The sequence below is a fragment of the Rhagoletis zephyria genome, unplaced genomic scaffold (genome assembly GCF_001687245.7).
Source record: "Rhagoletis zephyria isolate East Lansing unplaced genomic scaffold, Rhagoletis_zephyria_1.1 Rzeph_scaffold_00137, whole genome shotgun sequence".
Lineage (NCBI taxonomy): Eukaryota > Metazoa > Arthropoda > Insecta > Diptera > Tephritidae > Rhagoletis > Rhagoletis zephyria.
The window spans coordinates 370,255-387,600 of record NW_016157221.1 but is presented as its reverse complement, the minus strand read 5'-3'; the positions used below and the strand labels follow the sequence as shown (position 1 = coordinate 387,600).

Sequence of the window (17,346 nt, the reverse complement as noted above, 5' to 3'; positions counted from 1 at the left end):
GACGTATAAGTGTCCTGATTTTTCATATTTGTACTGATTATGCTCCGATTTTCAGTATTTTCTTTATTATTTTAAAAAGAGTCTCTCGATACTCTGACCCAAATTTTTTTTTTTTACAAACGTGGCAGCACATTCGTTGATCCTTGGTTATGTTTTATTCTTTATTCTTTTTATATGATTCTAGTTTGAGTTAAGTCAAATACTAATTCCCCCAAAAAATTCATGGATATGAAAAATATAAGCTGTTAATACATTAGCAAACATATAAATAGAGAAGAGACATTTTAACATTCTTTGGCTATTAGCCTTTCGATTATTTAATGTTTCCTTTTTTTTTAAGAAAGTGTAGCTGGTTATTTAACAAAGACCGTGCAAGTCAAGTTTCAAACGTTGTACAAAAATTAGCTAAGTTCGACAAAGTCTCATCAAAATTTTGAGCTTTTTAACTAGATTTCTTAAAAACATTATTAGTATGCAACTTTGCAGACCATTCAATTCAAAGTGCAAATTTTAAGAAGCTTGGACTTACCGTTGATTTTTGATAGTTTTTTTAGTGGACGGTGTTGCTAATTTAAATTGCCAATGATCAACAGTGAGTCCAAGCTACTTCAAACTTGCACTATGAATTGAATGGGCATACTCAAAACAATTCTAAAAAATCTGTTTAAAATGTTTATAAATTTTATCAGCATTTGTTAAACTTCAAAGTTTTGAAATTTTGATTTAATTAGTTTTTTTTTCAGATAATGAGCTATATTTTCATAAAAAAAAAAAATATTTGTTTTTTAATAAAGAAAAATAGCCACAACTTATACGTTTTTGCTATAATTTTTCAAATCTTGTGTTCGGATTCGATGCATTACAAATGTCCCGATTTTTGCCCACAGAAATCTGGTCACCGTAGCTATAACTTAATTTTTAAGCATTTTTATCTTCATGGATGGTAACTCTACTCACATGCGGTCACTTGTGGATTCTGCAGCTGGGTGCCACGCTGTGCGATCTGCGCTGCTGTCACCGCCATATTCATCACATGTTGTTGTATTTGTTGCTGTTGTTGCTTAGACGTAGACGTCTCATTCAACATTGCTGCTGCCACACTCCCACTACCGCTATTCTGCATTTGTATGACGCGCGCCAAACTAATACCGCCACTTTTCGTGCCATTCGCCGATGTAAGACGAACAATGGTGCTGCGCGGAATGTTGCTATGTACCGTAGACGGGGATGATGACGATGACGATGAAGACGATACTGATGGCTGTGACTGTGTGATTGGTTGTTGCGGATGTGGTTCGGTATTGGTGCCAGCGCTGGCAGTTTGTATACTCAAATGTGACTTTTGTTGTTGTTGATGTTGTTGCAGGTGCTGCTGTCGCTGTTGCTGTTGTAGCAGAGGAACTGTAGTCGACGTCAGTGTAGGATTCTTGCTGCTATTGACCAGTGTCGTTACAGCACTGGAGAAGCGTAGTATGGCGGTAGAAGTCGGCGTTCCAGCAGAATATTGCGTTTGGCCGAGACGTTGTTGCTGCTGCTGCTGCTGTTGTTGTTGCTGAATAAGTGCTGCCAATTCAGTAGCACTCAGAGTGCTAGCATCGATCTGTTGCTGTTGCTGTTGCTGTTGTTGTTGCTGCTGCGCGTTGTTTGAGTTGCTGGTACGTATAGATTCGGGTGAGGATGGCGGCGTTAACGTCGGCAACATGTAATCGTGCGGACTTGTACTGCTGCTGCTGTTACTTTGATTGTTATTGTTGTTGTTGTTGTTATGGCCACTACTGACGCTAACATTAATGCCATTAGCACGACTACCAGCGCCTTTATTATGCGCCTTTGTGGCGATCACACGCACCTTGATACCCTTCTCCGATACCGTCGAAAGAGTGGTTCCCATATTGGTGGCAGCATTGATAGGTCCCGCTACCGGCGTGGGCGTGCTCGAGGCAGATCCACATGGTGAATAGGCGAGTGAAGTGGCAGCAGCATTGCCCAGCGATGTAGCCAACGCCGATGCTGTGAATTTCTCCTCGCAACTGTCTGAATGCAGCTCGTCATCCTCCTCGTCGATGCGTTCCTTTTTGACCACAACTGAACAGCTAAGAGCTTGAGAGCCGCTGCTGTCCCACGACATGCCCGAACATGTCGACGATACTGACGATGTGGTCGAAACTGAATCGAGATTTTGCTCTTTGATTTTTAGCTCTTCCAAAATGCGCGCTGGTGCCGATAGCAGATCCCAAGCGGTGTCGATCTCGGAGTGGATTTTCTTGTAGGACTGCAATTTGGGTTCATCGCGCAGGTAACGCTCCAACTCGTACCATGTCTAGAAGTAGAATAGATATAAATATAGGTAATTAGTTTCAGGAATATTTAATTTTTCAAAGGGTATTTGGGAATAAAATATTGTAGATATATATGTTCGGAGTATTATATAAGTTCAGTTCAGTTTTAGAGGGAATATGAAGTTTGTGTAGATAAGATCACGCTTAGCTATGTTGCTTTTCAACTTGAGGGTCGCCAATTTATTTTGCGGTAGAAAATAATACAGAGCTTTAGCTGTTCTGAAGTTTATTCGCCCTCATAATCTTTTAAGAAAAAAAAAATACAGCAACTTTAAGACATTCTTTTAGTCTTAGAATAAGAAATTTTAATGTTTTTATTCCAAGAGTGCACTAATTTTTGCTAGATGGGTATCAAAAATATACACAAATAAACTATAAGCTGAGTTCGCTGTGCTGCATATAGAAAATTTCACATCTGCATGAGTATTCGTACGCCTAAGTGTGTGTGGAAAAATCTGCAACACAAAAGACCTGCTTAAATGGGATATGAATCAGCAGCAAAGCAATTTCACTCACTCATGTGTGATGATTAATAGCGGATGTTATGAGCGTACTTTCAGCATACGTATGCAATGTATGCATGTATGTATGTGTGAGTATACATACAAATCCAAAATGATTGCTAAAACCATTATAAATGGCTGTTTTGCATTTGAGTTTAGGATGAACAAGGCGGAATGCATTGTACGACGCACGCTAGGGCAGGAGACCTTCATAACTGTCATTAAATAAACTAAAGCTATTAGATAATCTAAAGTGGATCGAGTATTTGCTTATAAAAAAAAATATACTCAAAAATCAGCAGTAAGTCTCAGCTACTTCAAGTTTGCAATTTCTTAAAACTAAAAGGGCGACAAAACTGCATACTCAAAATTTTTCTTAAAATCGAATTTAAAAGCATTGAAATTTTTCGAAACTTTGTTCAATTCCTTGTAACTTGGTTAGTTTTCCCATTAAACAATATGGTGAAAGTATCCTGAAATCAATATATTTTTTTTTTTAATTTTTGACAGCTTTTAAGTTTATCTACCCCATTGTGCGACGGTAGGAATACCTATAGTAGGAGAATCACTTGATATCCTATTTTCTTTGATTGATGATAATTGTTTTAAGCGATTGATTGAGATTAGAGCCAATTAGAACGACAGTACAAAGATATTTCGCTTAGATTACTTAAACCACAGCGTAGTTAACATGAATCTGATGATTGTAATTAGCTAATCGGGTTGCGTTCAATACGCAAATTTCCTGTGCATGATGTGCTTCATTATATAAAAATTGCCGTAGAGATTTTTAGAACTGTACTTCTACAAAAGATTTCCTCACTATTGAAACAATGTTACAACGCACCACCGAAAATGAGAAACTTTTCTCCTCGGGCTAATAATACTGTAAGGAAAATCGACACTTTTGATATGACACAAAAAAAATGGCGAAATTCGTAAACTTAATATTGGGTCGTGGATTATGGATCTGTACACCGTTTTTGCAAATCCGCCCATTTTCCCAAGATATTTTAATTTGAATGTACAAAAATTCAAACTTTAAGATTAACTACTATCCGGCTCTCAGGAAAACCAAAAACTCCATATAAATAAGTACGCAGTTCTTAAGAAATTTACTACGCTTTCTACTACAGTTTTCAACCCATTTTGTACAAGAAATATACGCCCGGTCCATTATTTCGTGAGAAAAGAGTGGGACATCAGGCTGCTAAATATCAGAAGCCAAGATTTCTTGGACTCACACACGAAATACTCGCATATTTTTCTTTCAAAAAAGCTCTGACATTTACTTGTAATCCATGTTGTAGGAATTTGTAGAATGAACGCAACAAAATAAGATTTGTAAAACTAATATTGCAGATTCTACGACAAATAAGTACACTTGATACTAAGGAACCGTAAGACTGCTTTCATCAAAAACTTAGAGATTTACGAGAGAAAAATAGTGACGATGCGCCATTGGTAACTGAAGAGATTGTGGACAACCACGGACATGATGGAACTCCAGATGACCACGAAGTAGAAGAAATCCAGTTACCACAATACGACCCGGAAGATGAAATTGAAGATGATGAAGAACTTGATGATTTAGTATGCCAAACCGAGGAAACTATACTGGCAAAGGTGGAACAATTTGGTCTACTGAACCCACAACATACTACTCAGATAATTATTCGTGAAACAAATCAATGTGAAGAACATTGGAGTACACAAAAACCCAACAAGAGAACTGTAACTATAGAAAGCCAAAGCAAAAAGTAAATTTTATGCGTATTCGGGTCTTATTTTGCTAAGTGACGTGACTCATTCATTCATTTGTAAAAAACAACCTCAAATCCGATATGTCGTTCTGCAATAAGTGTATGACGTTTTTTTTTTTTATGATCAGCACCAACCTACATAGCAATGATATAGCCGGAGCCAACGCCAATGCTGATGGGCAACTGCATCTACTCCATGGCGTAATTATACACACCATATATACCACCAAAACCTGCTAAATATGAAATAAAAGTGTGGTGGATATGAAACTCCATATGGAACAATCCATCTCAGGAGATGTTTACAAACCGACGTGGGAATAAAGAAATCTCCTTTTATCATTTTAGCGAGAAACTGGCGAAGCCGGAAATAGATGTTACAGCTAATACTGGTCGAATATCCATAATATTCTCTACACGCAACGCCAATGGTGCACTAAATGCTGGTTCCTCTAGGATAATGGATGGCGAGGAAGAACACACAGCGCGGGCAGAATAAAAGAAAAGGATAATTTCACTATATATGAGACAAAAGACGCCGGATACGGAAAGCCTACATATCGCGAAAAACACCCGTGTGTGCAGAAAATTCTTCCAATATGCCGCATTGCAATAGATGTAGTTAAAAACTTTATAGTTTCCTATTTATTAATATATTTCATCTTATTATATTGTCATTCAATTTTTGTATTATTTTTTAATTTTAAACGCACTACAGTTTTCTTCTCAATGGTAGCAACATATTTGCATGCGTTTCCATGTGCATACCCGGGTATGTAGCTGTTGACGTAAGAAATAGAAATCGAAAAATGGACAAATACCTAACCCAGGTAGTCAAATCTTTCTCTTGGGAATATGGTGTAAAACACTTTTGTTGAGGATGTCATGCAATTTTAGGACAATCCGACTGGTAATTTCCAAGATATAACGATTTGAAAAGGCAAAACATATCCGGGTCTGTTGCTTTGGAGATAAAGGTTAACAAGAAGAAATTAAAAAAATAACAAATCTTTTGTGATTTTTCATTAGAATTAAAGCCTGGTTTTTGCAAAAAAGTAAAACTACCAACGATGTAAATCAATGGGTAAATAAGCATTTTTGAATGGTCAAATGAAAATGTGCGAAAATTGCTCGTATAAAATATGTATGTAGGAGCATGGCCGTTTATGAAAAAGATTTTTCTATGGAGAAATGCACTTGGAGATTAGCCATTCCCTGCCGAGGGTCGACCGCGGTTAGAAAACCCTTTCCCTAAATTAGATGTTGGTGAAACCAGTTATACTAACTTAATGCAACCAGTTGCTAGTGGATTTCGCTCTATAGGTAGGAGTGATAGCAAATAAGAACAGGTGAATATATATATGGAGATCAATGCTTCTTTGCAGATCCAGCCATTTGGCTTATTTGTTGCTAATTTTATCAACGACGATATTTTTTCGTCATCGTTATCTTTATAAATGTAGCAATTGATATGCTTGGTTTATACATTTTTTAATATCGCAATTTTGACAAATTAACTACACGTCAGAAAACCTCCTTAGGCGCTATATATGCATGTATGTACATGTACCCGTTTCTATTTTTTTCCATATGGCCATCTGTATGTTTTTTAAAGGCGCTAACCCCCCAAAGTATGCTACCGAAAAAATACGCTTCATACTTTATGATTTAAATGGATCGATTGCTGATCAAAGTTAAAATATAATAAAAAGAACCATGCGAGCCCAACAATAACAAGAATAAATTGTTTCCTTTGCTACTTGTGTAATACATCGGCATTATATCCATAACAATAAAATTGAATGTTAAAACAAATAAGCAACGTTTTCATCGCCATACAGAAGAGATTATTTTTGAGTTTTCAATGTGATGCATGAGCAGCACAACAGGGACAACAGCAATAAGAACATAAATAAACTAAAACAACAAACAGCAGAATGGAAAATAAATATTTTACCACTTTATTCGCAGTCAACTAGCTCGCTGCGGATGAGATGTATGTATGCCTATCAATTTTTGGCTATTACGAGTATAGCAAACAAAGCGCATGAGCGCACATTTTTGATGAACGCTGATATGTATGTTTAAGCGCGTGTTTTTGTGTGTGTGTGGCTGGTTCAATATTTGCTGATTGTTGCTTGCCTGTCGTTATTGTTATTACTACTGCATAATTTATGTGTATGCATGTGAGTGTTTTTATTGCATGCGCAGAGTTTTGTTTTGCTCTTTTAGTCGAAATCCTTTATTCTTTATAGCTATTGTGCATATTTATTGATTGATTGTTTTGTGCTGAAGTGAAAACTGTAGAATTTTGCGGAATTATGACGCATTTTGATGCAGGAAAACGGATATAGTTCTATACGTAAAGGATAGAGTAACTATTTAGAGGAGAGGAGAGACACATATGTATATCAACATGAATAGATTAAAACGGAATGAAGTGAAATGAAATGAATGGAATTGAAATGAATTTTGAAAGTATTTTAATGAAATGGAATTTAACGGTATGAAAAGAAAGTGCAAGGAGCGCTTTGGAATGAAATGGGATAAAATTAAATTAAATGAAATGAAATGAAACGAAGAAGAGTGTAATGGAATGGAGTGAAATTTATAGGATCCGCATTAAATAGAAAGGAAGAATAACTAGAAATGGAATGATTGAGATGAAATAAAATGAGCTGAATGAAACTTAACTCAGTAAAGTAGAAGATGTAAAGTGAATGATTTTGTTACCAAAAATCGTTGCCGCTTCTAATAAACGCGATACTAGGTAGAGTTAAGCGATGCCATTATATTCAGCTATTTAGCATGGATTTTTGTAGGAATACGGGTATTACGTATTTCACAGGGTATAATGTTGCTCTACCTAATTCAGCGGTTACAATGTGCACATATATCTATGATCTGAACTTTAATCAGTTCAGGAAAATCACAAGTAATAGAGAGGAACGGAATGAAGTTGCATGCAAGGAAGTGAAGCGGAATTATGGAATGATAGGAAATGGAGATAAATGACGTGACTTTGACAGAAATTAAACAAAATGAAACGGAGCGTAATATAATGGAACAAAATTACCCAGAATGAAATAGAAAAACAACTAAATGGAATGAAATGCAATGAAACCGATGGGAATATAACGAAATGAAATGAAACGAAATTTAATAACTGAACGCAGGCTACCAGAATGGAACAACATAAAATGCAATGAAATAATTCCAACAATTATACCCTTTTTTCTTTTTACTTTATTCACCATTTCTTCAATGACAGAAGATACATCCTTCTAAATATGTGAGAAACATATGTATGTAGGCGTCATCCATGGCGACAAACTTTCATACAAACCGCAACTAGATAATGGGGGAGCTTACACGAAATCATTTCAAAGCCCATTCTAACACACGCAGCGCCTCTTTGATCGAATAAAACATAGACGCAATATACACAGGCTAAGCTTAGAAAACTTCAATTACATCCATGCATGGCAATCAATAGTGCAGTGAGCATCAATTGCAGCAAGATTCGGCAGAGGGTAAAAGATTGATAGAAAAAGAGGAAGCACTGCGCATAAAGTTCATGGATCAATATCTTTGGAGGTATAAATTCACGCACAACTTTAAGCTTCTGAATCAAGTATTTAGGACAATGGGCGACCAAAATTTGAAAGATAGCCACATTTGGTATACTTATTGGCATAAACAGACATTGGCTGAACTCTTTCCAGTAAGCAGCTTATGCCGGTAACTGGAACGCTGCACAGTGGAATTTCGGCGGAGAAAATCAGTGTTTTGAATATTCAATTCTTATATTTGGTTGGCTTGGCAAGCAATATTTGTGTAAGAAAAATTTACTGTCACTTTTTACGAAAATTGACAATTTTATACAAAATAAGAGTAACAGAAGTCAGAAGAATTTGATTCAACTAAAACTGACTGAGGCTTTTGCTAAATGTGGTTTTCTAATAACCTTTAATTTAATTTTTTTTTTGTATGTTCATATGAAAATATATAACACAAGTTTTTCTTTATAAATGCCCAGTTTGACACTTACTTTTCGCGTTTTTTCTTGATTTACGTTCATAAATGTTGTATACGGAAATAATTGCATTGGTCTACTTTTCATGCCAGTGCTGGCATAGAAAACATTTTTTGAACTGAAAGTAGAAAATAACTTTTAAAAACAATGTACGAGTGAACCACAAATTGGCACATTTAAATTTGATTGCCTTGTTCTCACTTTAATTTCAGATACTTGAAGTGCAGGGCCCAAAAAAAAAAAATAATATACATATATAAACATGTAAACATATAACATATAAATTTAAACATATTCAAACAAAGAATTACAGAGCCAAAATGAGTTCCAAACAAGAAGTTAGCAGATATGTATCTAAATAAAAAGTTTCATATTTCTCCTGAAATAAATAAGAAACAAACTTTTTAATGCGGGCAACCAACAATACACGGCGATAGACGACTATAGCGGCGTATATACATACATACATATGTATATAAATAGAAGGAAAAAATGCTTACATGTGCGTGAAATGAAACTTCTAACATATAAATAAATATCAACCAGAGAGTGCGACACATGCATACCTAGATTCATATCTACGTAGTAGATATATACAACTTGGTACTTCTTGCGACAACATGGCGTATGAGTGATACATATACGTAAATAACATGCGCATCTCTGCTGGTGTTGCGTGCATCTCTACACGAATGTTTGGCAAGTTCTGTGTGACATGCGTAATTTCAACAGCAACGCTGTCACAAGCACAAAACTTTTAATGCAAAAATTATTGGCTATTTGGAAGCGTCAGAAAGAAAGAAGAAAATAAATAAAACGAAAAAGAAAATATTGCTTGGAAAATTAAGTTCATGGGAAAAGTAAATAACCATTGTCCTTATTGATATACAAACTTATATACATGCTAAAAAAATTTAGTGCTCTAAATATCTTATTTTTGTCGCATTTTATTGATACTTTCACCGCTAATTCTTAATAATGCCTTGATAAAGCGTCAAACTTTGTAGCAAATAAAGCTTCTTACGAGTACTTTTGTGCAAATAAGGAGATTATTGGAAAAATTTGGCAGATTTTTTTTTTTTAACTTAAGTATGATTAAATGGGAGCGAAATACTAGGAAATTGTTTAATAAAGCAAATTAAATGCATGAAATCGTATTTCCATTAGACATAAAATGGCAATCAGTTTTATTGAAAATTTGAACAGTGAATAATATTTGTGTTACCGTTAAGCCTTGATCCTATCTCGGCAAGCGGTTCAAAAATGCGCTACTATCTCAGAAAACTTTTCTAGAACGCCCTACTTCAGAATTTGGTTCAAGAGTGCCTTATTTCAGAATTTGATTGAAAAATGGCCTATTTCACCGGATCCGGTCCGGTTTGTACGGCAATGAACCTACTACCTACTCATATGAAAGGTATGGTATGATTCCTTCTAAAAATGCTACATATTTTTTTCCTCGATAGTCAATATGGTCTTATAGAATTTGGAAACCAGCAATAAAGGTCTGATTTCACTGGCATCACTGGGCTTTTTGCTGCTTTCCTGTTCATATCAATAACTAATGAATGGAAAATTTGTCATATTTATCCTAGGTATAAAAAAATTGCATAGGATTCTCAGTCCCCAAGTTCTGTGTGCCGATGCTAAACAGCAAAAAAAGGATGATATTCTTAGCCTTCCGTGCGCTTAATGGGGTCTGAGAGACCCGACATATTTTCAAAAGACCACACGTATTGTAATGTGAGCCTTAACAGGGCATTAGTAGCTAAAGTTCGATTAATGCGCAGGCCAACGCCACCTAAGTTTTAGTGTGTAGTGCGATTTTGTGTAAACATGGCGTATCTACATGCGAAGCCTAAGTGGCTTATGGTTTAATTTAATTACGTTACAACTTGTAGCTACCAATACCAGAGAACTTATTTGGGTTAAATGTAATCATACATTGCCTTTGTAATAGCAAGAAACTTTATTTAGGGAATGCCGGTGAAGTCACAATACTTGCTTAGTAATTACATATAATGAATCTTAACTAGAAAATTTGCTACGTGCATATATCAATCTGACCAACAGAAACTCATGACTATGCATACCATCGTTATTCCTCTATCACTCTCAGCACTTAAGTAAATAGTGCTTACTTACTCTACTACTTGAAATTGTATTTAAGCATTGCATATTTAATGGCGTTATACCTGTGCAAATAACTATCAGTAATAAGTCACTTTTCATAATTTGCAACATGACAAGTTACAAGAGGCTAAACAAATAAGTATCTGTTTGCTTAATAAATATAGATGAATGACAAATATATTTATGCACGCTTCTGGTTACAGAGCAGACGAGTAATAACGCTCATTTAAATCACAAATCTTTGTTTGTATGCACATGCACACAGATGTACATATTTGTGTATGTATGTACATAATTCATAATTATAAGCATTGTGTGCCAGCCTAACGGCATATGCACGTAATGCCAACAATATTTCAAAGCTATTAAGAGCATATATTATTATGCAAACCTGCACACACACACACACGCATATGCATTGCATTGGAGGAATTTATGCCGGCTTTTGTGCATACATACAATATATATACACATAGACATAAAGAGTATACTGGTACACATACATGTATGTATGTACATACCCTGCAGAAAAAAAATATCAATTGGTTAAAATAACCAACTTACAGTTAGCTTGTTTTGCGGGATTTCGATAAATAACTAACTTTTAATTAGCTCTGACAAAATTAAAAAAATAAAAATTTTTTAAATTTTTTTTGGTTTTATAGATACCACTTAGGGCTGTGCGATTATTCGATTACTCGAGCAAGTTGGTTAATCAATTATTCGGTTAATCAATTACTCGAGTAATCAAGATTTTGATTACTCAAAACGATGATTAATCGAGTTACTTGAAATATGATTACTCAAAAAAAATAATTTTGCTCGTTAAAAGAGTTTGCTTTGGAAAATGCTTATTTTCTTTTTTACATTCTGTATATGAAAAAAATTGTTTGCTTTAATTTTTGAAAACAGAAACGTTGTTTTCAAAGTATCAAGGAACTTTAACTACTTTATACATATGTAAAGAGTTGAAATGTTGATTACTCATTTTACTCGAAATGTTGATTAATCATAAAGCAAATTACTCAAATATTTTTGTTTTTGGTTAATCAAAAATCTTGATTACTCGAGTAACTGAACTTTTGAGTAATCATAATTTCCAATTAATCGAATAATTGAGTTATTTACTTTATGATTAATTAAAATTTTGAGTATTCAATTAATCGCACAGCCCTAATAGAACTACTTAAAATTTTTTGTTCAACTTGGACCACAAAGAATGAAATAAAACTTTCTTAACGTAGAAGTTTATCTTGATTTCAATTAACATAATTTATAACAATTTTAATAAAATTATACTCAAAAGTTTTATGTGTAAGACAATTTTAAGTTATAGGCTTTCTATTAAACTAGGTCTAAATTCGAAAATGCATGCAATAGCTGCGTTAGTAGGCTTAAAAATTTTGTAATATAATTCTCTTTAACATAGGGTGGCTAACTTTTTTTCATCCGTAAACTTTTTCTAATTTCGAGGCGGTCGAATCTGAAACTTTGTAAATAATAACGATTTTTGTTTTTATTTTTCTTCATGTTTTTTGCTATTTCATTATTGGTGATTTTCTTTGTCGAGTAGTGTAGTTTATGACCAAAAGAAGATAGCTACAAGTCAGTTGACATCTAATGCAGAGGAATCCAGTGATCACTATTTTGCGGCTATCGCCTTTCAAAAGTATGTAGATAGTTACGGCCAAAGGAAATAGTTAATAAATAGTTACCTCTAGCCGACTGCTAGTTAGCTACAATCTAGTCCCATTTCCTGCAGGGTATATATGCATCTAAATACATATGTACATACACATTCCCAAATCTTTGCAGTTTTCCATTTAATACCTTCCAAAATAATTTGGTCTCTACACAGTCCTACATTGCTGCGAATTATTACACCAAATATTTTAGTTAGCATTTTGTTGTTACTTCTGTTATGCCATTGTTAATGATGCTGGTAATGTTTGACAGCTTGACAATTTGTTTTTGTTTGCTCACCTTGAAACGACTATTGCCAATGACGTTGATTGCTTCGTAGCTACACATACATATGCACCATATCTACATACGTTCACCATCGTTCTTGCCAGTTGCTGCAAATAATGTTGCAAATGTTTATAATGATGATTGCTGTCATAGACAATCAGGCAGCGTTAACTTGTATTTTTGTTGCTTCACAAAATTGCTTGTTATTTATGTATTTACGGCTTCATTTATTGTTTTACAAATTACGCTAATTTGTTGTAATTTGGTAGCGTACCGAAAATTCGTCACTGAGCTTATAAATATGTTTTATGATTTGTGGCAGACTTTTTCGGGCGTCAAAATAAACGCTAAATATTTTGTGCAAATGAATACATGGTAACATATTTTAATATTGCGCATGGAGGCGTTAGTGCGCATTGCATTTTTTTGATCGATCGCGTAGCGCTTTTGTGATTTTTTTCGTTAAATGTTTGGCGTAATTACTAAGCGTACAGTCTTTGAGTGTTATCAAAGCAGCAGTTGTCTAGATGAATTTGTGTTAAATATGACTTTAATATCATTTATTAAAAAAGTCAGAAAATTATTTTTACTGGGAATTGAATGTGTAGAAACAATAAAGGTCATAGTAAAATATATAAATCACTCCTATTTGGTTGCACATAAATCGTTATGCCTATTTCTTTTATTACAATTTATATGCTCAACTTTAGTCAATTTCCAAATTTCTTTTGTATTTTTGATTTCATTATAATTGAGAGGAAGAAAAAGTACTTCTAATGACCGTGAACAAGGACGATATATGTACGTCCAACACCGAAGCTATGGGCCAAAAATAGTAAAAATGCGCTTTCAAATTTTGCCTTTGACGTTAGGTCTTTTTAAGGAATTTAAAATTTCAAGGATCATTACATAAAAATGTAATGTGCAATGTAGAATAAAAATATGGGCATAATATTAAAGAGGAAATTGTGCAGAATTAAAAATGGTTAAATTTTTTGGTGCATAAGAACTGATAGGTATCGAAAATGTCGTTTTAAAATTTTAGCCTTAAATATCCTTGAAAATTCGCAATACTTATGTTTGAAAAAAATATATGTTAAGGTCTAATATACACAAGACCATATCGAGCCCTAACCGGGAAAAATATGTACACGAAATTTTTTTCAAAGTTTTCTTTTTGATGCAGAAATGTTCTTAGAGCATTTAACTTTAATATTATTAAAATTATTTTATTAAATAAAATTATAAATAAATTTTACAGAATTTTTTTTCTCGCACGGTTTTTTAAAACCACTTTTTGGTTACAAGTCCCTTTGGATCCGCTTATCGTTGAGCAATTTCGCGAGGTCTCATGAATGAATGCTATTTTGGCCGTAAGATAATATCTGACGTCTAAAATTATTTAACGATTCGATGTGCCATTATTTAGCCTTGCAATTTTATATTTTTCGTCATTTTGTTCCTTAGTGTCACAACTTAACCTTTCGCCTCTTTAGCTGCCGAATTTACTTCTTCCCATATTTACTCGATTACTGTTTGCTTCATTTTTATTCAATCACTCAATTTGCTCATTTTCCGTCATACTCACTTACAATCAGTGCTTTACTTATGTACATACACATTTCTTTTCATTTGCTTCATTCGTTAGTTTATTGAGCAAAAGTTTCCTTTTACTGAAATAAAAAGAAAAACTGGCAAGCGCAATTTACGAAAATTGGTTAGAGTGCTGCTTTTGGCATCAATAAATTGCGTTTAACTACCACAGCGTTCGTAGTTCTCCCTTTCAGCCATTTGCCATAAACACGTAAACGCAGTTATTTGGTATTCGGTACTCATTTTAACGTATTACGAATTGACCTCTAAAGTAGTCGCTTACTGAGGTAGCTCAGTGTATTCTGATACATATGTGTAATACATACAAGTTTGCATGTAGATATATGTATACACAACGCAGTGTTGATTGGTTGACCTTTACAGCAGCTATGTACCTGGCAATGAAGCGTATAAAAATTGCAATGTTGCTACATTACTAACAGAGCCAGCCAGTTAGTTGTAGCTGCTTTGATTTTTACGCTGCTTGCGCGACCGCACACATACACAGTTACGGTAGAGCTTGCTGCATCCCTGCTGGAAAAGCTACTAATTGTGAACTAGGATTCTACCAGTTTGCGTTTAAGCGACTGGTATTTTTAACATTGCGAACATCAGCATCTACTATTAGAAATACTAAATAGTAGCATCATACCAGTTGATAAATAGTCCGCCAGTTCATCCCCTGTGAAAATAAATAAGTATTGGCCTTTTTGCTCGCGGCGCTCCAACTGTCGCAATGGCCGCGAGAGCAAAGCACTTGCGAGGTAAGCCCGAGGTCCCAGGTTCAAGTCCTGGCGCAGGGAGATTTGTTTTATATTATTTTTTTTAATATTTTTTTTGGTAGCGTTTATATTGTAATTTTTAAATTTACCAAAAAAAAAAAAAAATTCTTTTTTTATTTCTTTTTTTATGGCACAGGCATTTCTTCCCATATGTATGTTTTTTTAACCGACTTCAAAAAAAGGAGGGGTTATTAGTTGGTCGGAATATTTGTTTATTTTTTTTATGATGTTACCGCATAACTTTAAAGAAATTAACTATATAAATAGTCTTAAATTTTTATAGGAGAATTGGAGTCGGTTTTGTTTTTTGCTTAAAGATTACTTGTCTGCACAACGCAATTAGATTTTCAAATTTGTCATTTTTATTTAAATTGAAATTATTATTTTTACTTACATTGATTTAACTTTAAAAATCTTAGCCACCTCCAAGCGGCCTCGAACCTGCGATCTCAGATCCGAAACCAGCAGTCTTCACTTGACGCCACAGCTGACATTTGTAAGAAGAGTAATTTATTGAGTTTTACTTTAGGCTTTGGCAATTCAAAGGCAGATGTCGCTAAAAGCTTAAGTTCTTCGAAATTGTCAAACTGGTAGGCACATACTAGTTAATGAACTAGTATTTTTTCTAACTAGTTTGGCTTTTCGCTGCAGGGATACTTCTTTTGTGGTTTGTGTTTGGTTTTTATTGCTTCACTACAATTTTTTAATCTATGTTCTATGCATTCTTGGTGCTATTGTTATTTTTGTAGTATTTTGTTGCGCTTTCACTACTTGGCTTTTATAGCTTTTGACGCTTTTCACATTCGATTTTCCTACATATTTTGCCGGAAATGGTTCAATTTTCTGCGCTGGTGTAGTGGTAGTAAATTCTTTTCCACGTTTACCCTGCAGCAGCCGCCAAGTGCATTTACTTCAGTTTGCTCGTCTGTGCTCACGATTCCGCCATTATTACTGTTTTCAGTTACTAAAAGTCTTGTTAGTGTTGTAGTTACTGTTGTTGCCAGCTTTTATTGCCTTTGGTTGTATTGGCACTTTGTGGTAAAATGAAAATAAAAAGCGCAACAAAGATCGTTTTCGCTGAAGTATTTGAAAACTGCCAACGAGCGCAATGAAAAGTTCAATAAGCAATAAATGTTGGTATCTAAGTAAGTGAGTGTACGTGAGTGTGTGTGTGCTCCTACCTCGGCGAGAGTGTATACAATTACTTGAATTTATTATGATATGACTTGCGGTAATTAAAAAGGGCGAAAAGGAAGCTGTTGCCGACAAACTACAAAGACTGAAAATGAACTGGGGCAAATTGATTCCAAAATGGAGAGAATGAGCACATAGCCACCTTCAGCGGATATCCAGCTTGTATGAAATTAGAGATACACTCTAAAAAATTTTTATTAAATTTGCGCATATTAAGATAGGTAACCAGTTTTCTCTCTTAATGAATGCAAATTTAAACACTGCTTGCTTACTTTTACTTATCATATGTGTGGCGTAGAACAAATTTCAAATTTGTTTTTTGAGTTTTAAACATTTATTGTTCACATTTTCACAGTTTACACATAAAATGTTTAAAATTTCCTCTAAAAAATTTACGTTTAAATTTACGCATATAAAGAGAGGTAACCAGTTTCCTCTCCTAGTGTGTGCAAAATTAAACACTGTCTGTTTACTTTTACATATCAAATTTGTCACGTAGCGCATACAAGGGATGGGTTTTGGGGGTAAATTTATTATGATATAAGAAATTTTGATAGAAAAAATTTTCCTTTCCATTTATTGTGCGTCATTTTGTAAGAATCTTTCTTTTTTCTTGACAGCTCTTTAAAGTTTAACTGCGAATGAAAGCATTGTCCTAAAAATATGCAATGCATACTCACTTACTGTTGAAGGGAAACCTACATACCAAATTTCGTTGAGATATCTCAATTTTTGCTCGAGTTATCGTGTACACGGACAGACGGACAGACGGACAGACGGACAGACGGACGGACAGACAGACATGGCTTAATCGATTTCTTTTTTCATCCTGATCATTTATGTATACATTTGTCTATATCTATCTCGATTCGTTTTGGCTGTTACAAACAACCGTTATGTGAACAAAATTAATATACCCTTGTGCACAAGTGCGCTCGGGTATAAAAAAGTGTAAAAATTTAGCGAAGTTATTTAATTTATTTATATTAGAATTCTTTTGTAAAATTTTGTATTACTTTTGAAAGTTGAGTG

The 17,346-nt window shown here is 34.4% G+C and overlaps 1 protein-coding gene and 1 long non-coding RNA gene across 2 annotated transcripts in view; both read right to left on the bottom strand.

Annotated features, from left to right (window-relative positions):
- LOC108381478 (dendritic arbor reduction protein 1-like) overlaps positions 1-17,346 on the bottom strand; it is a gene marked incomplete at its 5' end in the record, with an annotated part of 138,668 nt that overhangs the window by 21,535 nt on the left and 99,787 nt on the right. The window contains one exon of the mRNA XM_017637896.1: positions 1,291-2,320. Coding sequence (XP_017493385.1) covers positions 1,291-2,320 — 1,030 coding nt within the window. The remainder of the gene's footprint in view (positions 1-1,290; positions 2,321-17,346) is intronic.
- LOC108381500 (uncharacterized) overlaps positions 13,554-17,346 on the bottom strand; it is a 9,951-nt gene continuing 6,158 nt past the window's right edge. Inside the window, exon 3 of the long non-coding RNA XR_001849627.1 lies at positions 13,554-13,564. This is a non-coding gene — a long non-coding RNA (uncharacterized LOC108381500). The remainder of the gene's footprint in view (positions 13,565-17,346) is intronic.